Here is a 16,602-nt window from a genome sequence, read left to right on the forward strand (position 1 = left end):
GTAATTACTCTCAAATGAGCTATAACCTAATTAATTGTAACCTTGCCTGTCATAAGGTAATGTTGTAATGGCTTATTCTTTTGCTGAGAGGATATTTAAAAAAGAATGCTGGGCTGTTGAGCATTTGTCTACATTTATCCCCAACTCTTTTTTCTTTAAATTTTAATTACAGTCGACATTTAATGTTATATTAGTTTCAAATGTACAGCATAGTGGTTAGACATGTATATGACTTACAAGGTGAGAGGAATAACCCAATAGTCTGGGTGCAAAGTGGATCCAACCTCCAGTCTTTAAAAGGACCTTGGGCAGTTCCGCAGACAACTGCCCAATTCTGTGCTCTCCAAACCATACAGAGTATTTTAAGTGGGCTTTTTTTATGGCACATTTAAAGACCACTCTTGTTTCATCCTAGGAAATTCTGCTAGGCGTTTCCTCTATCCTGAGTGTGTACTTCTGCATCATGTGTTATAAAAATTAACTTCTCCAGGTGGTGAGCAGAGACACAGCACCACTGTGGTGAAATTCCTTGATACAGAAACTGTCTCTGATACTGAATCTGAAAAACACACAGGAAGAAAAAAACGGGGGATACAAAAACTATCAGGTTTTCTCAACCTAAAAAAGACCAGTATTAGAAACAGAAGAATGTGTTATTCCTGTGTTTCCTTTACTAATTTAAGAATACTGTTTGTAAAGAGCAGGTGAAAAAGTGACAATATTTTTGTCTGCCTGGCACTTTAGTAGCTTTCCTAGATAAAGTGTCATCCCATTTAGCCATCACTACCCACTTAAGGGTAGCCGCTATTATAATCTCCAACTTACAAATGAACCGGCTCAGTGGTGGGGTGTATCTTCTCAGTGTCACGTAGCTAATTAGTGGTGGGGTTGGTACTCAAAACGGAAATCCATACTCCAGTTCCCAGGGTCTTTCCTCAACATTGTATTGTACTCTCTTCTCTTTAGTGCCCATGTGTATCAGATGGGTCCTTGTCTGCTGGCCTGTAATTCTGCTTAGCTGGTGCCAACATGCCCCCTTTCCTGACTCCTACTGCCACTGTCTCCTGTTTTTTCAGCCCCAGTCATTTCCTAGCAAGGGAGGAGATGCAGCATGGAAAGTGCTAAGAACTTAAGACAGTCCCATTTCCTTAGCTGTCCTTTGACCAGAGAAGTATTTCTAGCTACGAGGAACTTGCCTTTTCTGTTTCCAGGGGTAGTTTTCTCTATTTGGGTATTGAATTATTTTGTGTTGCTTGTGTTATATCTGTTTTCTGAGCTAAAATATAAGCTTCACTAGGGAAGTCTTATTCACTATTGCATTTCCAGGCCCTAGACTACTGTCACTTTGAGACGTTCAATATCTCTTGCATTTGTGCTCAAATATATATTTGTTTATAGTGTATTCATGTCAAGAATTTAATAGTAGTTATAAATAACTATTCAGTTTATACATCCTAATCTATAACCTATGTCTTTTAGAGGTGTTTCTGGGTATTTGGATTTCTTATGCAAAGACTAATCTGAATGATACACTGGGCTCTGTTTAAATATCGATGCTAATTTGGGGATTTTCCTGTAGGTTCTATCACTGACTTCAGCTTTGATATGGTTTTCTTAAAATTCATGTGTTCCAGTACTGCTTTTATTATGCTCGTGTCTTTGTAAAATCTTTTTTATTTAATTAATTAAATTTATTGGGGTGACAATTGTTAGTAAATTTACATAGATTTCAGGTGTACAATTCTGTATTATATCATCTATAAATCCCATTGTGTGTTCACCACCCAGAGTCAGTTCTCCTTCCATCACCATATATTTGATCCCCCTTACCCTCATCACCCACCCTGTAAAATCTTTACTTCACATCCTGTTCTTGACAATAATAATATCCCTACCCAATTGTTCTTCCCTGATTTTGAAATTATTATTTTAGATAAAAGACTGGATTTACCTGGAGTTGATTGCTTTTCTCTAACACCAAATGATTCAATGTTTGGTTTGAAATTAACATTTATAGCTAATTTAGATAAATTTGCTTTAATTATACATTATTTCTATTAATACTTTCCTCTCAATCCCATGCTTACTTTCTTTCTTAATTTAAGGAGGGATCTTTAGCTGATTTTCATTTCACGTATGTCTAAACTGACTTGGCAAGACGGGTTGTGACATGGAGAACGATTTATTTTTTCATAGGTAGTATGCATTTATTTAATCTACAACATTGTTTTAGAACTTTTTTGGGCTGTGACCTATTAGTAGCTTGTAACATCTAGTTAGTAAATTGCAGTGAGCATTATTTCAAAAGTGAAACAGAAAAAGTCAAAGAGAAGTCAGAATGCATTGCATGCAGTGAAGAAGGGGAAGTGCGGTTAGATGTGTGTGTTTCTTATTGTGGGTCAGGGCCTTGAAACGTCTGGAAATCGCTAGTCAGAGAATTGATTAGATACGGAAATCATAACTTAGGAACTCAGCTTTTATGAGCTTACCAAAATTCTGTCTCTTTTCCCATTTGGTGGTTTTAGGTACAGTAAACCATAGTTGATAAATATTTGTGCATATGTAGTGTTATGAGACGAGAATAAAATCAGTTTATTAATTAAAGGAATTTTAGACCAAAGATTTTTCTCTCTTCAGGTGGAGTATAATGACCTATGAACTCAAATTGCCACCAAAGGCTTCTCTTCCTCCAGAACCTCCAGAAGCATCTGAAGGAGTTTATGTAAGACTTTAACCCTTTACCTATTTACCATTGGAAAATGGGGGTGACTCTCTTGAACAAATAAGGAAACATATGATACGGTAGTACGTTTACTTAATTTCATGGTTTATTATTTGGGGTGTGGTCTCATGAACTACTTCTGGTCCTCTTCCCGGGAGGAAAGAACTCTTCTGATCTGGGTTAGAGCCCTCCCGGGACCAGCACTCTGAGAGTGTGAATTCAGCCCCATCACTCACGTCGTGGGCCTCCATTACTTCTGTAGAGGGAGGCTACTGTGGCCTGACGATTAAATGAGGTAATGAGTGTGTGAGTGTATGTGAAGCATCAGGCATGCAAATCCCCTTTCTCCCGCCTCTACTAGTTCCTGCTTATTCCACCTGCCTGCTTCCTCTTAGCACCAGGGCTCCAGGGAAGGCCAGGTTCCTGTTACCTTTTACTCATCTTCTGCTTTGGCCAACGGCACCTGCTGGATTCTTAGAGGTTAGCCCAGCTCCCTTACGCAACGTGAGTCATATGTTTGGTCCCTTCACCAGTTCTGGTGGCCGGGATGTTATGTAACTTCTCTCTCCCTGTTTTGCCTGGTCTGTTGAGGGTGTATCAGAACAGGTCTCCAGGTTGAGCCTGTCAGTCAAGATAAAGCAGAGGAAGAGCACCAAGGCACTTCATTCCATCCCTTCTACAGGCCATTAATAACGACAGTTTGTAGACGTTCTTAAAGATTCGGCATTCTGATTAAACCGCAAAGCACTGGCGATTTAAAACAGAACCTCATTTTCAAAGGCTTATTCTCTGACTCACTAAGACCATTTGATCTGTGATAGCTTACTTTTCCCTTGAGGAAAATTCATCTGCTTGTTTTACAGTTGAAATCTTTGTTTTGTCATTAAGAAAATTATGATCTTGTCAAAACTAAGGAATGATAACTAGAAGCGTGGGGCTACCGCTTAAAGAAGCTCACTGTATTTTGAAAACCTTTTTCTGATACAAAGGTAGCAAAAACTTCTTATGGAAAACTTAAAAATGCAAAAATATATGAAAAAGAAAATAAAAAACTGTACTTACCGTCCTGCCACCCAGAAATAATTACTATTAAAGATTAATATATTCACTTTTATTTCCAGCAGCATTTTTATTTATATTATTATTTTATACCACCATAAAGACAATACGTGTTTTTATAGGAACCAGTCTGTTTTTCTTAATAATATTTTTATAAATGTTATTAATTTTCTCTTTAAGGAAACAAAAGGGGGAATTCTTTTCCTCTACTTACTTTGGAGATGTTTGTTTTCTGGCATATAAAATAAAGGCAGGCAATTTGCTTTTATCACTTATGGTCACTAAATGAGGTACAATTGTGGCTACATGGAAGAAACTTCTTTTTTTTAGTATAAAAGGGTTTTGAATGAAACCTCATTTATTTTGGTTTCTTATTAAAACATTTCGTGACAGAGGGATAGAATACTGTGAGATTACAGGTTAAATCAGTGTTCTACGTCACTGACCAGCCACCATGTGACGTTTACACCTTGAAAAACTGTAGTAAGAGTAAGCTGAACGTTCCTTCTTAGCCTCAACCTAATTTTCCAGTTTATATATATTTTTTAGATAAGACATTCATTTTGGATTCCCTTATGCAGATTGTGAAATTTTTATTTTCTTAGTTTTCCTTAAAAAGAGACAAAAGGTGGTTGATTATCTTACTATTAGCATTCTCCTGGCATCTTAGAATTACTGAGCTTAAGGAATTGAGATAGTTGTATTGAATAATTCCTTACGGCCATAATTAAGTAATTCTATTTGCTGTTGTACTTTTTAAACATTGTAAAATTAGTGGTTTCATGATTTCCTTCAGTAACAATGATTCTGTTATCTAGTACTCAGTATTAGAAAGTTCATTGTTTACATTTAACGTATTGTCCCCAGGCCATCACATTCTGTTCTCTAACCCTTTGCAAATAAATATGGATTCCTCCTTTGAAATCATGCTTGTTAGCTCACTCCTGTTCCCACCGTGGGTCTCGGCTTGGGTGTCACCTGCTCCAAGCAGCCACCCCTCATCTCCGGAGTCCTAGAGCTCAGTAGTTTCATAGCCCTTCACCTTCTATCACCTCGGTGCCACCATACTACAGCGATCAGGCCATGTGTACTACTCACCGTTACATGGTCATCTGGCTTGATGACTGGCACAAAATAGGCAGTTAATAAAAAATTTGTATTGTTAATTTTTTATCTCAATACCAAACCCTTTGGAGCAATGGGAGTCTTGGCATCAAAGCCCTCTGGCCTTGCCTGTTTCTTGGAAGCCAGATTCCTGCTGGTTTCCAACTGGATCTAAAGCCTTTGATGCAGGAGTCATACGTTTGGTCCCTTCGGTATCATACCCCAATCGTGCAAATCTAGTAAGTCGACAGATGCTTTTTATGAATGTCAGGGTAACCAAAGAGAAGGTGTGAACTGCAGCTCAGTCATCTCCCTGAAAGCTCAGAGGAGAATAGCCTGGTCTCTGCAAACAGAATTCTTCCTATTAGTTTATTTTCAAATTTACTCTGATAGAATAATCAAAGTATTCTCCCCTCAGTTCTATCTGTTTTCTAGCTGCCTGGTAATAGCATGCCAAGAAGTTGCAACTTTATTGTTTCTTTTATTCCTTGAACAATATTAAGTGCTTATCAGTACCTGGGACTGGCAGTAGAACACGTACCCTCTAGCTTTAGTCAGCTTAGAGCAGTGGTTCCCAAGCTGTGTGTCAGGGCACCTCCGGGCACCACAGTGAACCCAGAGGACTACCGGGAGGTATTTTTAAACTTCAAAGAAAACATGGTAATGTTTTCTGTTGGAGGCCGCACAAACTTCCGGTTTGAGCTAGTGCACAGTTTAAACATTAGGTTGCTCTACATTCCTTTCGATGACATCATATTCTTGTGAAGCTGGGCTTTCAGTAGTTGCTGTGGCAAAAAGCAACCACCACACAAAACTGTGTGTGGATTAGGAAATGAGGTATCCCTGTCCGGTCTGATTCCAAGGTTTGAGACGTGTACAGTGCCCACAGGCTTACAGGTAGTAATTTAAGAATGAAATAAGATTTTTTAAATTTTGATGTATGTATATTATTTTTCAGATGGTTTTTAAGTTGTTGGAACATAAATATTTATTACATTGGTTGGCGTTAACTACTGTTAGGTATTTCTTTCGGCTTAGGAGCCCTGTGACAAAATTGTGAAGACATTAAAATGCCGTGAACTCAGTTTTGGAATCTGGTCTAGTGAGAAGGACAGACAAGGGAATGGTCAACGTTTAGGTTGTTTTCAGGGTATAATGGGTGCACCAGAGAGGGTTCCTGGCCTGGCAAGTTCAGTGAAATCTTTACCGAGAAAGCTGGGCCTCAACTTAGTTTTCAGCACACAAAAAGAGGAGTGGGGACCAGCCAATTGAAAGGGGCATTACATAGAGACCGACAGCAAGGACCGTGGTAGACGTGGGGCATGGCAGGTCGTGCTGTCGTACTAGGACGTGCCGTGCCAGGGAAGAGCAGCAACAGACAGGACAGAACACAAAAGGAATGTTCGGATCACAGAGACGGGAATCATGGCAGGTCTTGTGTGCTAGCGGAAGGGTTTGGATGTGATCTGGAAGGAAGAAGGATCCACTCAGACATCGTGAAGCAGAGATGTAGCAGGATCAGATTTGTGTTTTTAGGAAAAAAAAACACACCACGGTGTTGTGAAGTGGCAAATGGTTTGAAAAGGAGCAGGAGAGATACAGGAAGCCCAAGAATGAGGTTGTTATAATCATACACTTGAGAAATGATGGAATTTCTATTTACGAGTGCAGTTAAGCAAAGACCAAGACTTGCGAGGAGGGGGCGGTGTGATGGGAAAGGCCCTAGCTTGTCTGCTCTCCATCATCTGTGGGTCTTAGGCAAATCATTCAACTCACCTGAGTCTCAGGTTCCTTGGCTGTGAAATGGGACAACTAATGGGATAAATGTATACAACCTGCTTCATCCCGGGTGCCTGGTACATTATTACTACCTTACGTTCCTGACTCTGCTAAATGACTAAGTAATAGGTTAATATGTGACATCAGTAATTTTATGCTTGGACATTGAAGTTATTTCATTTTCCTGGGGAAGAGGTTGTATTCTATGCCTTTGGTTATTTTTAATGGGCAAAAACTTGGTGGTTTTTTGATGAATTCACATGGAATTAATGATAAGTTAAAACATTTTTTGTCTACCTTCTTAGGCTTTATGACCATCTACTCTACTCTGTAGGAAAAGAAACTAATCTTTGCGAAAAATATTTCCTTTGATTGCCTTTTAAAAAATGTATTTTCATTTTTCTGATCTTACCTGTAAAAATTTAGTTTTAAATGTTTAGACCAGGAGATCAATAATGTGGATTTGTGAGGCAGTAGAAGACTGCATGAAACTTGGAGGGTCTATGACTCCCCTCCTTTCTTTCATGTAAACATTATTTTCCCTGTGTGGTCTGTCTTTGAAGGAGGTAAGGTAGAAATTTAAAGGAGTCACATACTGATTAGCCACCGGTGGAATTAAATGTTAATCAGGAATGAGGTCCCTTTGGGAAGAGGCTAATCAGGAAGGCTTTATGGTGGGGGGGGAGTGGTGATTTATCTTCATTTAAGTCTGAATAAACTGATGCTGATTGGTAAAAAGCAATGAAAAGAATATCTGAGTCAGGCAGAAGACATACGAGGCCAGCTTGAGTAGAACAGATGGTTTATACTGGAAGTTTTTGAGCTGTGTTAACATGGAATATATCTGAGGCAAACATTTGATAGAAGGCTCTGAATATGAAGCTATTTAAATATTGTGCACATTTTCACATATTTGGTAGATGTGTTCTTTCAACAGAATGTTAAAGTGTGAGTCAACTTGAAAGGGGGATATAGGACTAGCATTCAATTATTAATATTTCACTATTTGAGAGAAATATTTATTTATATGATTGTTATGACAGTGCATTCAGCATTTAAAAAAACTCACACGTACCAAAAAGGGTACGTATCACAAAGGTACAGCTTGGTACGTTTCCACAGATTAAATGCACTCATGTGATCAACACACAGATCTCCAGGCAGCATTACCAGCACCCCTGCTCAGGCCCCCTTTCATTCACCACCCCAACCTCCCCCACAAATCACCACTATCCTGACTTCCAACGGCATAGATTGGTTTTGTCTGTTTATGTACTTGATAAAATAGGATCCTTTTCTATGTACTCCTTTGTTTCTGAATTTTTTCATTCAGCTTTCTGTGAGATTCATCGATAGTGTGGCATTGTTGTAAATCATGCATTCTCATTGCCCCCCAGTTTTTCATTGCAAGAACCTACTAGTTTGTTGTCCATTCTACTGTTGAATGAATGCTGCCGTGAACATGCTAGGGCATGTCTTTTGGTGACCCCATGTCTGCATTGCTTTGGGACATATATGTAGAAGTTGAATTGCTGGGTCCTACGGTGTTAGGCATATGTTCACCTTTAATAGACAAGGCCCACAGTTCTGTAGAGAGAGTATCAGTTTTCTCTACCACCAGCTCTGAGTGCCAGTTCTATTGCTCTTGCCAATAGCTGACATTTTCTGGTTGTTGTTATGGTTTTCATTTTAGCTATTTTGGCCAATATATAGTGGCTTTTCTTTGCATTTGCCTGATGGGTGGTAAGGTGACACACCTTTTCATCTGTTTATGGACCATTTGGATATGTTTATCTTTAAATTTGTAGCCTTTGGCTCATGTTTTATTAGGCTGTCTGGCATTTTTATATACTCACTTATAGGAATTATTTATATATCCAGCTTTCTGACAATTAAAAAAAAATTTGTAATGGTTTTTTATGAATTTTTATAATATAAGCTAAGAATTCCAGAAACTAATAATCTTTCTCAGAAAGGAAATCCTTACCTATTTTGTATAATGACTCTTTCATATATTCCATTGTAGCCATTGCCTGGTGTCACATGTCATGAATGGTCTCATTTATGAAGCAGTAATAACTGAATTGTATTATTTCCAGCAACAATAGCACACTGTCAATTTTTTGTTATTTTTTCAGATGACAATTTATGAAGACTCAGTTGCAGCTCATCTTACAAAAATCCTCAATTCTGATGAACATGCAGTAGTCGTATCATCTGCCAAGTGAGTTTTGGAGCTGAAGTCACAAAATAGTTGTGTGGTGAAAATGAGAGGAAAGCTAGTTCCTACTATTTGTATCACGTCTTTGTGAATTTTTTCCCCCCAAATATTTATGAAGTATCTTACCGAATTAGATGAACTAAATTTGCATTGAAGTTTTAGAAATTATTTTAGCATCTTATCTGCAGTGGAGTATATATTTAGAAGGTATTTTTTTAAGTGCATAATTTGAAAGATTTTTGTTGAAAAGGTGCAATAATTGTTTAGAGTTTAATTACTCAAAGTTCCTATTTAAAGATGTATTTTATGATTAATTACAATATGGAAAACACATTTCATTATAATTCATTATTTCCATAAACACACTCTTTAGGAACTGTTTATATTGGGAAAAGAAAATGATGAGATTTTTCAAAATGATGTTTCTCAGCATGTTAAAATTGTGTAATTATACTTTCATTCAAAGTTAACAGATTTTGGTTAAGTTGATTCTGTACATGGAGCTGAAGCTACTTGATGTCAGCATTCTAGCAATCTAAAACTTAGGTTTAAGGCATCCTGTACTGATGTCACAAGAAATGGAAGGTCAATTAGACGAAGGGATGAAACCAACTGAAATTTTCAACTGATAAGCAAAAGAAAAAGACTGCCTTAGGATTCTGACTTAGCAAGGAAATATTACTGTGACGGAGAAAGAGGCAAACAAGAAAAGGAAGAAGAAAGGGAGTGGGGAAGTGGTAGAAGAAAAATACTCAAACTTTAGTATATTATGTATTTAATTTGTAAAGAAGCCAAGGAAAACCAAGATAAATCAGTATACACAAATTTGCCTGTGACAAAAATACAAATGTAAAGACAGCTGCTTTTGATGCTATAACCCCCAGGAAAAGGAAACAGGACTGAGCAGCAAGAAAAGGGTTGAATGACTTTAGTCAAGGGAAGCACATGGTTTTTGGGACTGTCGGGCCACAGACTGCTTTGTTTGATGGGCGGTGCTACTGGTAGTTTTGTTGTTGTTTGGTTGGGTGTTGTTTAACGGACTGTATGGCTTTATGGCAAAATGTGTGAATCTCCGGTTTGTCCCAGGTCTGAGCACTCCCTCTTGCCTTCCTCATCTGGGGTTAAATTCGTATTCCTAAGTTACTTCTACAAGGAAGACCTTTGCATTTCCCACCCTTCCTCTGTGAATCAAATGCTTCTTCATAGGACATTTTAGAGGGCATGGCTAGAAAAAGTGGCAAGTTGAAATGGAACTTTTTCTAAGGTGTATCGAATTATAATAGAATTATTCTTTAATGCAGTTAAGTAAAATTTTACCTGGTTACCTTTCGTAGTTTGGATGTTGGCAGAGCCTTAATATTGGCCGTCATGTGTTGGATATTTTTTGATTAATGCCTCCTATACGTTTTATATATATATATATATAATTTTTACTTCTTTAATTGAGATATAATTGATGTATAGCATTGGATTGGTTTTAGGTACATAACATAATAATTTGATAAATGTATACATTGCAAGATTATTATCACAATAAGTTTAATTGTGATAAACCATCACCTCACATAGTTACATATTTTTCTTGTGATGAGAACTTTTAAGATCTACTTACATATTTTTAATTAAACGGAATTAATGTGATGAAATTTGGATACAAACAGGATCCAAAAAGCACACTTTTTCTCTCCCCATCTTTCTTAATCTTGATACCTGTGAAGTATAACATTTTTAGCAGTGGGAATCTTTTTTCAAATGAAATTTTATGTAGAATACCAGTATTAAATAACTTCAAATTTTATTTTGTTGGCATTGATAAATTGGATATGATTATGAGACATGCATGAAAAACAGAAAATAAGGTTACAGATGACAGTTATAGTTTTATATTCAATGCTATTTCCAATTATTTCTGTATTTTGTTTTGGTTACATGGTTATAGGGAAATTGCCTTCCATTAAATAAAAATAGTAGAAGCTTTGGTCTAAGATTTCACAAAAACTCGTGAATTTAAAGTAAAAGGTAGCATATTTGTCTTTAATATCTCTAATGGTTATTTGAACATTTAAAAAATGGTATCATATATTTCTAAATGAAATTTGAAGCAAGCATTTGTGGCATCTTTGAAGTATTTCTACAGAACAGCTTGAAAGCCACTGGATGGAGTAAGTCCCAGTGTTGCCTAAGCAGGAGTAAATCCCAGCTCTACTAGAGACTCACCCATTCGCTAGCTTTGTGACCTTGTCTGTTATCAGGTTTAAGAATGGAAAGAATGCCTATCCTTCCTCCCTCATGAAGCTGATAGAACTAAGTCGAGTAATAAATAGACTTATAAACTACAGAGTGCTGGATTCGATCATTAAATCATCACCTCATGCTTTTCCCAATCACACTGCAAATTTTTCTTTGACCTTGGCCTGGCTCCTTATCTAGGCTGTGCTCTCAGCCTTAACTTTGGATTTCTCCCCAACTGGCTCATTTGCCTTTAAGCAGATTCTATTCCACCCTGGTCCCCCCTTGTCACTCATCTGTACTCCTAGGCCTGCCCGGCTGCCCTGTCTTTACGACCCCAAATTAAAATTCTAGGGAATTTGTCATATAGAGGTTCATGACAGAAAAGAGAGGATGTATGTAATAACTTTGTACCAGTAATACGATGAATTTTTATTTTAATTTTTTGTGGACATTTTAAAAGATATGTAAAAGTAGAAAGACTGGTATAATGATTTCCCACTGTACTTGTCACTCAGCTTCATTATTTATCAACATTTTGCTGTGCTCTCCCACTTTCTTTTGCTACAGTATCCTAAGCAAATCTCAGAAATTGTTTCATTCCACTTTCAGTATATATATATCTGATAATCCTTCTAAAAAATCTAATAAAATGAATAATAATTCTATATTAGTGCATTTCTCCATTTAGCGAGAAGGTTTTTTTGGTTGTTGTTTTTTCCAAACAGTTAATTTCTTCAAATTGAAATCTAAACACAGTACACATATTGCATTTGGGTGATATGTCTGTAGGATTTGTAAAAGCTATAATAGTTCCCCCAGCTTAGAAAAAAAAAATGGTACTAAAGTGCAACATATATGCATCAAAGGACCAAAACCATAAGGGTACAACTTAATGATTAGAAAAGCTAACACACACACACGCGCACACGCACACGCACTTCCTTGTAACCACCACCTAGATAAAATGAAGAACTCCCTTATTTTAATGCCATTTGAATGATACAGTATTTAGGCAGGATGTTTTCATCCCCTTATGCATGTTCATATTTATTTCACAAAATAGTAATTCCCTGTAAGCTATTTTTAACTATTTTAAAAATGTTCATAATGCTTATGGACAAGCTGCGTTCCATTAGTTGAGCTAATATGAGGGTTAACTAATGTGTGAGTTAATGTATGTTAAGCAACATAATGTCAACATTTCTTTGACTTTCGAATTTTGTCAGTTCAGTATGGTAACGTCTTCTGAGAATCAGAAGCACTAATTAGCAATCATAGGTGTGAATAAAAATGAAAAGCAAAGTTATTGAATAAATGTCATATGTTCTGTAGACAAACCTTCAAAACATGGGATCACTGGCAGGAAAAAATAACGAGATTGGAACCATTTTCCCAGAACCAGAGTATTTTAGATTTGGAATCTCCTGTAGAGAGACTTGTAATTCACCCTCTCACTGAGTAGATGGGGTAAACCATGTAGTAGTTAGAGTCTTTCCTCAGAGCACATAGATAGGTAGGCTTTGCATTTTATGTTAGGCACCAGTACTTCTATGTCACCTGTAATTTCTGATTGAAACGTTTTATATCAAATGAAACATGAATTTTTCAGGTTCTCATCGGATGGCCCCTGTATGCCAATATGTGGTTATATTTGGGCATGTTTTAGTAGTGTTTGCATGTTTTAGTGTCGTATGGCCCTATTTTAGGAAAATAAGTGGAAAACTGACAAATGAAAGTACTGCTCCTAGTGTTAAGAAGTACAGATCAGATGTGTAGTGTAATTGAGATGATGGTAGAAATCACCAAGCATGGTAAGTGTGGAGTGCCGTCAGCTTCCGCGGTAGATTTGGGGCACGTCATTGACTGTATTCAACTTCAAAAAAGGAGGACACAATTAAAGAGATGTAATGTTGGAAACATTTCATCAAAATTATGTCTTAACATTAATTAGAGATGTAATTAGAGATTTAAAATATTTTTAGCTCTATGGGAAAATCTATGTTCCATTTTCATTTATTTGATTTTTGCCGGTGTTTTCTGGGAGGCTTCATGTACAAAAGTAGGAAACTGTGTTATCAGTTGGTGAAATTCTTCTGTGTTACTATAGTAAATACATCTTAAAATTGTTTTTCTCCAATTTGCAGGTTTCCAATTGGTGTGACTTTGAAATCATGCTATTTTTACATATATTTTATTTTAAAAATTCTCCATTCACTCTTTAGGTATAATAAAAAGTTAATTCCTCCAGAATATAATTATCCTAGGACTTTTGGAATATGGAATATGAAACATAACGGACCATAAGATAGACCATTTCTTCTGATTCTTCCCACAACTTCCATGACAAGTATTCTCCTAATAGAGTCATACTCTCTCCTCCAGCCTCCGTCTGCCTCAGCAACAGGCACAACTGAGGACACGCTACTGCTGCCCCTTTCATTCCTGGGTGGACGGACGCACAGGCTCTGTCCCCAGCAGTTAGTATTGTAAAATACCAGTAGAAGTACCTACGATAATGTTATAGCATATGCAATTGCACAAACCCAGGAGAAAATTCCATCAAGACAGGGTTGTATTAATGGCTAAAAAAGCCTATTTTGGGGTTACATAAAGAGGAGGGAATATCAAAGAATATGCCTAGAAGTGGGACATCTCAGAGAAACATAATATAATAAGGCCCAGAGAAGAAATTTCATCATAGCCTGCCTTAATATTTCAAGAACTTCCATAAAAGTATTGCACATAAAAAAAGACGACAAAACTTGGTGTGAAGAACATGAATGCATCTCTAATAAACAGTAAGCTAGATTCTCTGTAGAAATTGGAGTTTAAAAAGCTTGAGGGTTAGGAAATAACTACATTTTGTCCAAGTGAAATCTAGAAATGGTTGGCAAAAAAACAATGAACAAAACAAAACTTGTTAGGAGCAATTTATTTCCTTGATGATAAATGTGACTTTTTGGGGGGCGGGCTGGGAGAGACACACCTTTGTCTACTGAATGACCTGATTTCATAATACTTAGTCATCTGGAAATTTAACCATTATGTAACATACCAAAGCAAATTGTGAGTGTAACAGAAAAAATAACTGCTGGACCCTGTGGGGTTTTTTTGTTTTTTTTTTGTTTCTTTCAAATTCTTCAATCTATGCCAATGATAAAGATAAATATTAGTATTTTTAAATAGTCTGATTCTGTTTTCAGAATCACTGTTAGCTCTTGCTACACTAAGCTTATCATATAGTAGTACCTTTCCATTGGTTGTCATTTTTAATCCAACACCAGCTCCAAAGACTTTCGAAAGACAGATTTTGTTAATGTTTCAGGTGATTTTTTTCTTTTAGTCTATTACAAAGAAACCAAATGTAATTAAAAGAAACAGGTAACCCATATATTGCTAACAGTAGCAAGACCTGAATTAAATTGATTTTGCATGTTAGCTTAAGGGAAAAAAATGAATGGATTTACAGAAACTATATGACTCATTTCAACTGACAGGTTTGGTTTCTTGTGTAATACAAAACTTCTTTTCTCTTCAGGAACAATGTTCTTATCAAGATACCCACAAGATGAATAGTAAAGCAACAGTGACAGCATAAGTGATAAATTTATCCTTGTTTGTTCAATACTTCAAGTTCTGTTATTATGAAAATACATAATGTGTATAGGAGATAATGCTTTTTAAAATGGGATCTAAAAATACTCTTACTAAGATATACTTTAGATATTTGACAAAGGCTTGTTATTACCTTAAAATTACATTTATTTAGATTATGTAGAGCAAGATTTATTCATGTATCTGTTTATCTCTTAGAATGTCTTGAACTTAGCTAGGGCACGTCCTACAGCAGACAGAAGTGGGTTTGTAATACGCACGATGGCAGTATTTTGACAGCTTGCGTAGTTGTGTGTATTTTTAATATGTTTATAAATCAAAGCAAATCAGCCTCCTGAGTTTACCAAATTGCACAATTTCTTTTCCTGAAAGGACACTGTGTGCAACTGTAAAGGACTTCGTCTCCAAAGTAGAGAAGGCATATGAAAAAACGTTGGAAAATGCCGTTGTAGCCGATGCTGTGGCCAGTAAAGTAAGGACACGCCATCAGGGCATCAGAGTCTGTTTCTTACAATGTTAACATTGAACTTGTTTTACAGCTAAATTGATTAAGTGATTTTCCTGGCAAAACATCCTAAATCAAGAGAAAAGCTACTTTGAATCAGATATAAGGGTTTAAAAAACATTCTGTTTCACAGTTTTCCTTTAAGATGTAGGAAAACTGCATTACTGAAGACCATTCGACAAACTGAATTTTATAAATACAGTCCCTGTTCCTACTGATTGACATCTCGTGGAAGAAAAGCTCAATAATCTGGTCACGGGGGAGAATTCTGGGTGGCTGGGGTTCCCGTGGGGAGAGGAATGGCTTTCCATTGCCAGGCAAACTTTGACCAGTCATGTTCCCTCCAGCACAGTTCCTCATATTGCCCAGGTTTACAGTTTTCTGTCCTTCTCAGGGTTGTTCCTTCATTACCTTTATCTTTGTAGATTTCTCCCCTCTTCGTGAGTTTTCTAACACTAACGTAAGAGTAGTTTATGGAGCCATGAAATTATGCTCCTGTCTTCACTTTCCAGAGGACAGGGCATTCTTAGAAAAGGCTTGGCTCTCTTGGGCTTGCAAAGGAATTTCCCCCAGATTCATGCTGTAGATGGTGATTTAATTGAGTAAAAGGAAAGGAAAATAGAAATAAAACTACACTTGAAGTTTTCAGCTTCTTTCTCATGTTTGTCTACTCTGTGGAGAACTTCAGAAAACAAACTCTCTCTAGTCACACTTGTTTCTCTTCACTCTTTCTGCTGTAACGTCTTGGTGTGTCATCAAAGACAGATAAATGCAGGAGGAGAGAATTGGAAATTGTGTGGAGGTAAAAGTTTAGGCAGTAGCATCCTGAACTTCAGTTCTAAATGTTTCTTCACCCTTGGTAATTCAAGAAAAGCAGAAAGAAACACGGAGGAGGCTTGTTTTTCTTTCTGTATCTCCCTTCTTTCTCTTCTTTCTCCTTGTGCATTTCCTTTTGGCTCTTTCTTTGAGCCAGTAATTCCTTAGGCATTGTTCACTTCTTTGCAAACCAAAGCATTGAAGGTAAGCTTTGCAAGACACAGCTTGACCTGTTCAAAATGGTGCCATAAGGTGATTACCTTAACAAAGTGTTGATGCAATATTTTGTGTAATGTAGAGCCAATTTTGTATAATATAAAATTTTTATTGTAATGTTCCACTTTATAGGAAAGTGTTTGTTTAAGGAAAAATAGCTATACAAAGATTGTAAAGATTTTCACCCATGAAATGGAGTCTGAATGGTTCTGGAAATATAAATCAATAAATTTACATAAGAATCACATTGTGTGTTTACAATGATAAATTATTTAGTCCATAGGCTGTCTAAAGTATAACATATATAGTAGCCAATTAATGGTAAATACCAAC

General features: G+C 36.7%; 1 protein-coding gene across 6 annotated transcripts in view; it reads left to right on the forward strand.

Annotated features, from left to right (window-relative positions):
• Positions 1 to 16,602, forward strand: part of DGKH (diacylglycerol kinase eta) — a 164,304-nt gene that overhangs the window by 111,876 nt on the left and 35,826 nt on the right. For all 6 annotated transcript variants that reach the window (XM_081046611.1, XM_081046613.1, XM_081046610.1 and 3 more), the window contains exons 13-15: positions 2,638 to 2,722; positions 8,803 to 8,888; positions 15,105 to 15,204. In XM_081046611.1, coding sequence (XP_080902737.1) covers positions 2,638 to 2,722; positions 8,803 to 8,888; positions 15,105 to 15,204 — 271 coding nt within the window. The remainder of the gene's footprint in view (positions 1 to 2,637; positions 2,723 to 8,802; positions 8,889 to 15,104; positions 15,205 to 16,602) is intronic.

The sequence above is a fragment of the Rhinolophus hipposideros genome (assembly GCF_964194185.1).
Source record: "Rhinolophus hipposideros genome assembly, chromosome: 4".
Taxonomy (NCBI): domain Eukaryota; kingdom Metazoa; phylum Chordata; class Mammalia; order Chiroptera; family Rhinolophidae; genus Rhinolophus; species Rhinolophus hipposideros.